The 11832-nt window shown below is 41.7% G+C and overlaps 1 protein-coding gene across 1 annotated transcript; it reads right to left on the bottom strand.

The window, feature by feature from the left end:
- LOC109224158 lies at positions 9294-11006 on the bottom strand. The gene is made up of 2 exons (XM_019388743.1): positions 9802-11006; positions 9294-9744 (listed from the first exon to the last, which is right to left on the bottom strand). Exons 1-2 carry the CDS (start codon positions 11004-11006, stop codon positions 9294-9296), a joined length of 1656 nt encoding a protein of 551 aa, XP_019244288.1.

Raw genomic sequence — 11832 nt, 5'->3', positions numbered from 1 at the left:
GTCGCCGCCGCCGTGAGGCGATTTCCGGTGGGCGGCGGGCGGTGACGGGTGGTGAAGGATTTTAGGGCGGCTAGGGTTAGGGTTAGTAAGAGACGAGGGAAATAGGGGGGGGGGGTCTGAAGGGTTTGGGGGGGGAGGGGGGGGTTCGAACATATATATGGGGAGTGGGTGGTGAGTTCCCAACCGTTAGATCATTGAAGATCAACGGTTGGGATTGGAGGACGCAAAACGGCGTCGTTTTGGGTAAGGGGTGGGGCTGGACCGGGTATGGGGACTGGGATGGGGCTGGTTGAAAAAAATTGGGCTATGGGCAAATTGGGCCCAAACGTGTAGACAACCCTTTTCCCTTTTCTTGATTTTTTCTTTCTTTTTCGCTTAACTTATGAAATTAAATTAAAACATAAACTAAATCCTAGATAAAATCTTATATGTAGAATTAAAATAAATATCTATTTCTAGCATTAAAATAACTAATTAACCTAAAACTAATGGAAGAAGAATTACCAATTTGCAATTAAAACTAAAGCTAATTATGTATAATGACCCATATTTGCGATTGTTGCTTAATAATACAATTAATTAACAACTTAAACCTAAAAATGCAAATATCAACCTAAAAATGCAATGCATGAAATTTGAACATTTTTAGGGTATTTTCCATGATTTTTTAAATATTAAATATGCACAAAATGTAACTAAATGCAAACAATTAACAAACAATTACCATAAATTCTAAAAAAAATACAAACACTTAAAAGAAAATCCATTTGTGACTTTTGTAGGAGTATTGTTACTCGGGCAAAAATCATGTGCTCACAGCTGCCCCTGTTTGCTCGAAAACACAAAGAGTTTTCGGGCAAAGATAAAGTGAGCGAATATGAGCGATTTTTGTCTGTTTGGATATTCCATGGGAAGAATTTTGAAAAGCTTGACCGAACCTTGCTTCCGAGGTTTCCTACATATCCTTGGCTATAAAGGAATCAGGTCAGTGTAGTTCTGGAAGTTTTGGTAGCTGGGACTACCGAGAAGCTGTGATTTCACTGCCGCTACTGCTGCTGTTACTGCTTGCTGAACTCCTTATTACACCGAAATCAAAATGAAAAGAAGCTAGGCAAGTCTATCAGCTATGAGTTACAAGATTCCTATCTATATGTCTTCAAAACTTGATCTTGAAACTTCTACAGTTCTGCCGTGCATCTTGAACTGTTGACTCGCGCTCTCGAGGCAAGCTTCTGTTATTTCTAAGTTGAATTGACCCCATTCTTCAGGCGGTTTCCTGTTGTTGTCTTGGAATTTTAACTTAACTGTGAAATAAATTCTCTCGTTCTCCGGGTGGGTGCCTGCTACTTGATTTAATACTTGAAATGAATTCCCTCTTTCCCCAGGTGGGTGCCTGCTACTTGATTTAATACTTGAAATGAATTCTCTCGTTCTCCAGGTGGGCGCCTGCCACTATGACAAACAGACGAAACAAAAGAAACTTTTCTGCCCCAGTTTGGATCAGTAGCATTCATGAATGTTAGTTGAATCCCATTATTCAGGAGGGTCCTGAATATTTAAAGCTAGATCCCATTATCCAGGAGGGTCCTGACAATTTAAAAATTAGATCCTATTATCCGGGCGGGTCCTGAAAACTTGAAACTATATCCCATTATCCAGCAGCCTGAAAACTTGAAACTATATCCCATTATCCAGGAGGGTCCTGAAAGCTTGAAGCCAAATCCCATTATCCAGGAGGGTCCTGAAACTTGAAACTAAATCCCATTATCCAGGAGGATCCTGAAAGCTTAAACTACATCCCATTATCCAGGAGGGTCCTGAAAACTTAGACTAAATCCCATTATCCAGGAGGGTCTTGAAAATCTTGAACTAAATCCCATTATCCAGGAGGGTCCTGAAAACTTAAACTAAACCCCATTATCTAGGAGGGTCCTGAAAATTTGAAACTATATCCCATTATCCAGGAGGGTCCTGACAACTTAAACTAAGCCCCATTATCCAGGAGGGTCCTGACAATCTTGAACTAAATCCCATTATCCAGGAAGGTCCTGAAAACTTAAACTAAATACCATTATCCAGGAGGGTCCTGACAACATAAACTAAATCCCATTATCCAGGATGGTCCTGATAATCTGAAAATTAANATTGACGTTAAATCATCATCTATAAAGAATAAAGGTTGAAGGTACGTACTCAATTGGAGTATGCTCGTGTGTTGGGAAGCTTAATGTACATCATGAACTGTACACGACCTGATATAGCTTGTGCAGTAAGTAAACTTAGTCGATTCACAAGTAATCCAAACAAACATCACTGGGTGGCAATGAAATGAGTTTTGGGATATTTGGAATATACCCAAGACTACGCTTTGCACTACAATAAATATCCTGCGGTTATCGAAGGATATAATGCTGCAAATTGGATAACCAGCTCAACAGAAACAAAGTCCACAAGTGGATATGTTTTAACTGTTGGAAGGTCCTGAAAACTTAAACTAAATACCATTATCCAGGAGGGTCCTGACAACATAAACTAAATCCCATTATCCAGGATGGTCCTGATAATCTGAAAATTAAATCCCATTATCCAGGAGGGTCCTGAAAGCTTAAATACATCCCATTATCTAGGAGGGTCCTGAAAACTTAAAATTATATCCCATTATCCAGGAGGGTCCTGAAAGCTTGAAGTCAAATCCCATTATCCAGGAGGGTCCTGAAACTTGAAACTAAATCCCATTATCCAGGAGGGTCCTGAAAGCTTAAACTAAATCCCATTATCCATGAACTGTTATACTTCCTCAAAATTCATGAATGACTTGACCGCTTGAACTCCCATTAACACCTTATTGCTTATTCTGAATCATGCCATTTGTGATGTGCTCTGGCCGATCTTTGCTTTGTGCAATTGAAAGTCGGTAATAGGCTTTGAAATCCTTTCTTGCTTGCTTAACAAGGCTAACATTGAAAAAGACTTAGAGAAGTAGACCCAAAAGAAAACGAAGCAAAGTGACTTCGAGAATTAGGAATAAAGTGGAAAATTTTGAACAAAGATGACTATTTGAGGAAGAATGGAAAAGAGACTTATCTGAGTCAAGCTGCTGGCTCCAATGATCATGACATGCATTTCAGATTAATCAGCCCAGACCATTCACCTAATCATATTTCAGTTCATGCCCCGCCTTCATACTTCAAAGCCGGGATTTCCATAATTCAATCTCTCTACAAAGTCACGAACCTCATTCAGCTTGTAGTGCCCTGAAGGGTTTTCACCAGCAAACCTCTCTCATTTGTTCATCTCTCACCTCACCGTTGCCTTACGGTGCCCGCGAGGGTTTTCACCAATAAGACTCTCTCTTATTTTAATTTTCTCTCAGCTTTCCATCGCCTTACGGTGCCCGTGAGAGTTTTCACCAATAAGACTCTCTCATTTATTCATTTTTCCTTGTGCATGAACAGAGTGTTACCCATGATGTGAATCATACATCTGTCTCGCTTGACTTGGCATTCCTCAAGGATTGATCAGAAGGTCTTTCTTTGGACTGTGGTGCGGGCTTTGGACGGGGTTAGAAAGAAAAGGCGGCATGCAGGCTCAAAAATAGTTTAAAACAATAAGGTTCAAAATTACAACTTTTGGAATCAGATCTTTTGCGAAACCACAACTTCTGCCCCAATTTCTTTGAGTCTGCAGAATTTTGGATTTTTATTTTGATGGGACCGAACCGTGTAAGGCTGCCTATGTATCCTTAAAAGGAGTCAGGTCGAACGTAGTTCAAGACATAAGAGTTGCTTTATTTCTATTACTTTTTCTTTCGCTTTCTTTTTCTTCTTTTTTTCTTTTCTTTCTTTTGCTTTACTCCTACTTTCCTTTTTTTTTTCATTTTTTTCTTTTCTTTTTTTTTTTTTCTTTTTTTTTCTATTTTTAAACTCTACTTCCGATTCCAAAAGAGGGGTATGAAAGAAAATAAATAAGGCTCAAAAGGGGTAGCAAAGGATGAAAGTTTTTAGATAGCTGAACAACATTCCTTCGTCATTCCAATCTTTGAAACATGCCAAATACAAATAACGCAATTGAAGACAACCCAAAGAAATCATACATAATATCTCTTGATTGCATTAGAATTGACAGCCATATCTACCCATTTGCCTTCTATATCTGTTAAATACAAAGCACCATTGGGCAACACTCTTGTTACAATGAATGACCCCTGCCAGTTTGGGGCAAACTTGACTTTAGCTTCAGCCTAACGTGGAAGGATGCGTTTCAATACTTGCTGGCCCACTTCAAATTTCCGGGGATGCACCTTCTTGTTGTATGCTCTTGCCATTCTCTTCTAATACAATTGACCATGACATACTGTCGCCAATCTTTTCTCATCAATCAAACTCAACTGCTCTAATCGGGTTTTGACCCACTCATCATCATCAATTTCAGCTTCAGCAATAATTCGAAGGGATGGAATCTCAACTTCCGCAGGTATAACTGCTTCAGTTCCATATACCAGCAAATAAGGAGTTGCACCTACTGAAGTGCGAACAGTAGTCCGATAACCCATCAAAGCAAAAGGCAACTTTTCATGCCATTGCCTAGAACCTTGTACCATGTTACGAAGTATCTTCTTTATGTTCTTGTTAGCCGCCTCGACAACTCCATTTGCCTTAGGGCGATACGGAGTGGAATTTCGATGCATAATCTTGAACTGTTGGCATACCTCTTTCATCAGATGACTGTTGAGATTAGCAGCATTGTCTGTGATGATTACCTTGGGGATTCCGAACTCGCAAATGAGATTTTGAATGAACAAATCCACCACTGCCTTCTTCGTCACAGATTTGAAAGTTACAGCTTCAACCCACTTGGTGAAATAATCAATGGCCACCAGAATAAACCTATGCCCGTTTGATGCTGCTGGCTCAATTGGTCCAATGCCATCCATGCCCCAAGCAACAAAGGGCCAAGGTGCAGACATTGTGTGCAACTCAGATGGAGGAGAATGAATCAGATCACCGTGCACCTGGCATTGATGAAATTTGCGTACAAAGCTGATGCAATCTCGTTCCATGGTGAGCCAATAATAACCTGCTCGAAGAATTTTCTTTGCCAAGACATATCCGCTCATAGTCGAAGCTTGTTTAGAATCTATGCATCTCAATAGTCCAAGATCTGGAGTTCTCTTGTACAAAATTCCCCCGCTCAAGAAAAATCCACTAGCCAGACGTAGAATTGTTCTCTTTTGATCACCTATGGCCTGTATCGGATATACCCCCAACTTGATGTACTCCTTGATATAATGGAACCAAGGTTCACCATCAAGTTCCTCTTCAACCACATTACAATAGGCATGCTGATCACGAACTTGAATATGCAAAGGGTCGACATAAGTCTTATCCTGATGGTGTAACATTGACGCCAGAGTAGCCAAGGCGTCGGCATGAATCCTAGGAATATGCCTGAATTCTACTGATCTGAATTGTTGGCAAAGATCATGCAGACATTGTCGATACGGTATGAGCTTCAAATCTCGAGTCTCCCATTCTCCCTGAATCTGGTGAACCAACAAATCTGAATCTCCCAAAACCAATATTTCCTAAACTCCTAATGATAGGCTATAATTACGTATTTTAGTCAATTATTACACTCAAATTTACTGCACTTTGATTGAGTTTGAGCTTTAATCGCTAGTGTCTTGCACTAACTGTGTGTTTTATGCCTTGTAGGAGTGATTCCGAGCTATATAGATGTTATGGAATGAACTCAAGTGATTTGGAGCTTTGAAGTCTGAGTAAAAGCTCAAGGAATTAAGCCGGAATCGTGTTTGGGGGTCAACAGATGATAGTTAGAGTGAACGAAGAATCGAGTAGGCATATTGCGCACTGTCTAGTAAAATGGATATAACTTTTTGCTCAGAACTCCATTTGGTCTCCACAATATATTGTTGGAAAGCTAAACCAAAGGGCTACAACTTTTTTTGTTTTATGTTTTTCCAAATTCCAAACGGCACGGGGCGAAACGCGCAAGATTTGAGCCAAAACGAACCAAACCGGGAAAAAGGGCCAGTTGGGCGCCACAGGCAGCGCCTGGCGCCACCTGTGGCACCAAAAACAGTATGCACAAATATTTGGGCGCTATGGAGGGCGCCTGGCGCCGGGCTGGGCGCCGGTGACGTGAAATGTGTCCTATTTCGCCCGGGACAAGGTTATTTCGGCCCTAGACCTACCCAACACGTATAAAAGCAAGACTAAACCAATTTTTTGGAGAGGAGGACGCCACTTTTGGTGATATCTAACACCACGCTTGGAGGAGGCTTCTAACTAGTTTTTCTTCTCTTCTCTTTCTTTAATTTCATAGTTTCTTTGTTCTAGAGTTTTGGGTGCTACATGAACGTTGTAGTTTGAAGCTTGAATTGTTCTTATTATTTTATCATATTGGTTTATTTATTCAATCTTGCGCTTAATTATTTGATTGCTTGATCACCAATTGAATACTATCTACGAATCTAGGATTGAACTCGGGAGAGGGAATTCTAGATTGCATATAAGATTGAGTAGAGCAAGATCTTAACTCTTAGGGGGAGCGGATTTGCGGTTAGGATAGGAATATACCTAATCGCCTTGCTTGGTTATTATACGGGAATTATAAATGCGTTCTTGTTAATCCTAATTCCATAGGAATATAGGCGTTAGGTTAGCTTGAATAGGCGAGTTGTACTTCGGAAGAAGGCTACGAGCAATATTAACCCCGTCAACCAATAAACCAGATAAATTAATTAGACGATTTAGGTGGAAAACTCAACGGGATTGTTAGCCAACCCATAGCTCTAGAGTATTCACTCACATTGAATTCGTCTCTATAATTCACCAACTTGTTTTCTTTAAGCTCTTAGTTTACTACTCTAGATTATCTTTAGTTAAATATTCATACTTTAGGATTCACTTGAATAGATTAATTGTTTGGTTTAATTTGGTTGATAGTTAATCACAAGTCCCTGTGGGTACGATATCTGGACTTACAATCCTGTATTACTTGTCGATCACGTATACTTGCGTGTGCGATTGGGAGCAACAACTCCCATGTCTATAGCTAGCCTTAAATCCAGAATGCATGCCTCGTACTCAGTCATGTTGTTGGTGCAATAAAATCGAAGCTGAGCTGTTACGGGGTAGTGATGCCCTGTTTCGGAAATGAGCACAACCCCTATTCTGACACCTTTCTTGTTAGCGACTCCATCAAAGAAAAGTTTCCAACCTGGATTTTCATCCTGGTCAACCTCGTCAATATGAATCACTTCTTCATTAGGAAAATAAGTCCTCAATGGCTCATACTCTTCATCTACCGAGTTCTCGGCCAAGTGATCGGCCAAGGCTTGGGCTTTCATCGCAGTCCGAGTCACATAGATGATGTCAAACTCTGTGAGTAAAATCTGCCACTTCGCAAGTCTTCCTGTGGGCATAGGCTTCTGAAAGATATACTTTAGAGGATCCATGCGAGAAATGAGATAAGTAGTGTAGGACGACAGATAATGCTTCAACTTTTGTGCCACCCAAGTCAAGGCGCAACATGTCCTTTCCAGGAGAGTATACTTGACCTCATAAGAAGTGAACTTCTTGCTGAGATAGTAAATGGCTTGCTCCTTCTTGCTAGTGATGTCATGGTGGCCTAACACACAACCAAACGAATTATCCAGGACTGTCAAATAAAGAATTAAAGGTCTCCCAGGCTCCGGCGGGACTAGCACAGGTGGGTTTGACAGGTACCTCTTGATCTTGTCGAATGCCTCCTGACACTCATCAGTCTATTTGACCGCGGCATCTTTCTTCAGCAACTTAAAGATGGGCTCACAAGTTGTCGTGAGTTGAGCGATAAACCTGCTGATATAGTTTAACCGCCCGAGCAAGCTCAACACCTCAGTCTTATTCTTTGGCGGTGGCAATTCTTGGATGGCTTTGATCTTTGACAGATCCAGCTCAATACCTCGTCGACTAACTATGAATCCCAATTGTTTTCCAGACGGGACACTAAATGCACATTTTGCAGGGTTGAGCTTGAGGTTGTACCTGCGGAGCCTTTGGAAAAACTTTCTCAAGTCTCCGACATGGTCGGATTGCTTTCTTGACTTTATGATCACATCATCTACATAAACCTCAATCTCCTTGTGTATCATGTCGTGAAATATGGTAGTCATTGCCCTCATGTAAGTTGCCCCAGTGTTCTTCAAACCAAATGTCATTACCCGGTAGCAATATGTTCCCCATGGCATGATGAACGCTGTCTTTTCTGCATCTTCCTCATCCATCAAGATCTGGTGATATCCTGCATAGCAATCCACAAAAGACCCGATCTCATGCTTGGAACAATTATCAATCAGGATGTGGATATTCGGCAATGAAAAGTTATCCTTTGGACTTGCCTTGTTGAGATTGCAGTAATCAACGCACACCCTAGTCTTACCATCCTTCTTTGGTACTGGCACAACATTAGCTAACCAAGTGGGATATCGAGTGACCCGAATGACCTTTGCATCCAGTTTTTTTGTGATTTCTTCCTTGATCTTCACACTCATGTCAGTCTTGAACTTCCTTAACTTTTGCTTGACAGGAGGGAATTCCGGATCAGTTGGTAATTTTTGAACTACCAAGTCAGTACTCAAACCCGACATGTCGTCATATGACCATGCATAGATATCTTTATATTCAAACATTGCTTTGATTATTTCTTCCTTGATTTGTGGTTCCAGGTGTACACTTATCTTGGTTTCCCTGATATTATCTGGATCTCCTAAATTGATTGCTTTAGTTTCATTCAAATTAGGCTTGGGTTTCTCTTTAAAATGATTTAGTTCTTTACTAATTTCCTCAAATGCCTCTTCTTCATCATATTTTGTTTCATCATCGCACTCTACTTCTTGGATTATTATTTCAGAGTTAAATTGGCTTTTAAGACTTGGCCGAAAATTCCTCATGCATGTCACGTCATTGAAACCAGCATAAAAGGAACTGTACAAAGAAAGACAAAAATGACACTCTCAAGAGTAATGGAAAAGGGAAATTGCATTTCATTGAAAGTAAAGGATAGAAGGGTTTGTACATCAAAGCAAGCGAAAAATAAAAATCTGGATTACAACCTTGGAATAACCCAGATAACAGAAAGGAAAATAAAGCAAACTACCAAAACTCCTTCCGAGTAGGGAGAGGAGTAGCCTTCCAATTGTTAAGCTTCACTTTTGGCCCAACAAATTGCACATCTGCTTCACTGGAACCTTCCCCAATTTCCACCATATTAATCTCATCAAATAGACTCTAGAACCTCTTGATCATCTCTTCATCAAAGTCGGCCACAGGCTTTGGGATCGCTGACATAGGGCGCTTCACGACCCCTGGCTTGACAAAGGACATGGATATGTGTGCAACATGCTTAGGGAGTGACCATGCCTTCTTTTTCAACCTTTTAACCCTCTTTACCTCTTCCCCTGTGGGCTTGAATCCCAAACCAAACATACCCAGACTTTCACGTAGACACACTGGATGCACGATACCTTGTAGAGATGAACCCAGACCTTTGCCCGGCAAAAAACCGTTCTTCAGCATTTCATTTGCTACCATGACGGATGCGGAGGCTTGCTTTGGGCTTGGAATGAATTTCCCCTCCAGAATCTTCTCAACTGACACTGTTTCGAAAGTTTGGTAGACCCAAGGCCCTTTATCATCTTCGGCTTCAATAAACGGGACAGATGTATCATTGTAAGCACAACTATTTCCTGCTTGTCCCACTCGAACTTTACCATTTGGTGCAGAGAAGACGGATTACCTTGGCGACATGTATCCAGGGTCTGCCCAACAATAAATTGTAGGAGACGGCCAATCTAGCACCTGGAATTCCATAGTAAATTCGACTGGCCCTATTGTCAGTTCGAGCATGATATCGCCAACAGAATCCTTTCCCCCTCCGTCAAAACCTCGAACACATATACTGTTCTTGTGGATCCTTTCAGTATCGATTTTCAACTTTGGCAGAGTGGAGAGAGGGCAAATATTTGCGCTAGAACCATTATCAACTAGTACCCTTGAGACCACAGAATCCTCACATTTCACTATGAGATAAAGAGCTCGATTGTGTTCTGTACCCTCCAAGGGAAGTTCGTCATCCGAGAAAGTGATCCCGGTTGCCTCGAATATCTTATTAGCAATCTTCTCCAAATGGTTCATCGTGATCTTATCAGGGACATGAGCCTCATTCAAAATCTTCATGAGGGCCCGGCTGTGTTCGTCTGAATGTATCAGTAATGATAGAAGAGAAATCTGAGCTGGTGTTTTCCTTAACTGTTCCACGATGGAGTAGTCCTGCACCTTCATTTTTCTCAAGAATTCTTCCGCCTCCTCTTCGGTAACTGGCTGGTTTACTGGGATTGGGCTATTTTTGAACGGCTTAGCTTTCCTTAATTCCTCTGGGGTACAGCATCTCCCTGAACGAGTCAAACCTCTGGTTTCATTAACTTCCTCCTCCACTTCTTTCCCTTTATAAGTTACTATCACTTGCTTGTAATTCCATGGAACAACCTTGGTGTTATCTATCGGCAGTTGCGTCACGGGTTTGATAACAATAGGGGCAATGCGAGCCCCTTCCACGATTATGACAGGCTTACTTGCTACTCCTGGCACAGCCACTTTCGTCTTTCCTTGCTTTGTCTCAACATCATCTGGGAACCCTTTCACTACTAATAAGGGCGGCTTAATATTGGGCGTGCTTAGCTTGTCTGTCGGCCCTTCAGCTGTCGAGGATGTTGTATTTGTAACAGCTGGAGTTTTGAATGAAGTACTTTTACTAGCACGGATCATCATGATAGACTTTGAAGGCTTCTCGGGCTCCCCATCCTTATGCACGATCTCAATCATGTGCGTTTTGGCATGGGCTGGCAAAGGGATTTGGTTGATGTTTGGCACTTCTGGGCTTTGGACCATAATTTGATTTGAATCGATAAGCTCTTGGAATGCGCTCTTCAAATGCCAACACATTTCTGTGTCGTGCCCCGGAGCATCATAACAATATGCGCATCTAAGGGAATAATCCAGGTTCTTTGGAGGGGGATTTGGTAATTTTGACTCAATCGGCCTCAAAATGTCCAACTACCTCACTCTTTGAAACAAACTGGCATAGGACTCTCCAAGCAGGGTGAAAGTTTGTTTCCGCTACTGCCTTTCCTTTCTATACTCCGGCCTGGGTTGAAAGCATGGATCAGTAGGGTTTCGGTATGTTTGTGGGGGGTGGATAAGGATTTTGTGGAGTTGGAGCACACTATTGCGGGTAAGGAGGGGGTTGAGCATATGACTGTGCGTGGTGGACGTGGTATTGGGGTGGTCTAACTGAATATTGAGGGTCTTGTGGTGGGAAGTAGTGTTGGGGTGGATTATATGGAGCTTGGGTCGAGGCTGGGTGTAATGGTGAGGTGGACCCCTTGGGTCATGCCACGATCCTGAGACGACCATAGCAACATCCTCTTTCTTCTTTTTCCCTAACACGCCCCCGGTGCAAGTTTGGATCGCTTGCGTGGTTGCTTTTATGGCGGAGTAACTCATGATTTTGCTTGATTTGAGTCCTTCTTCCACCATTCCTCCCATCTTTACCACTTCATTGAAAGACTTACCTATGGCTGAGATCAGATGGCCAAAGTAAGTAGGCTCCAAGGCTTGAAGAAAGTACTCCACCATTTCGTCTTTTTCCATAGGAGGGTTGACCCGTGCAACCTGTTCTCTCCACCGGAAGCCATACTCTTTGAAGCTCTCACTAGGCTTTTTCTCTATCTTGGTCAAGGATAGGCGATTTGGGATAATTTTGACGTTG

This window comes from Nicotiana attenuata, chromosome 3 (genome assembly GCF_001879085.1).
Source record: "Nicotiana attenuata strain UT chromosome 3, NIATTr2, whole genome shotgun sequence".
In the NCBI taxonomy this organism is placed as follows: domain Eukaryota; kingdom Viridiplantae; phylum Streptophyta; class Magnoliopsida; order Solanales; family Solanaceae; genus Nicotiana; species Nicotiana attenuata.
This window is presented reverse-complemented; position numbering and strand designations above follow the sequence as displayed.

What these genes read in the sequence shown, in the direction of transcription:
- LOC109224158 (XM_019388743.1), bottom strand. Translation starts at nt 11,006, where the DNA reads ATGTGTTGGCATTTGAAGAGCGCATTCCAAGAGCTTATCGATTCAAAT. An exon ending in CCTGGATACATGTCGCCAAG is followed by an intron (nt 9,745 to 9,801) that starts GTAATCCGTCTT and finishes AGCAGGAAATAG; the next exon opens with TTGTGCTTACAATGATACAT.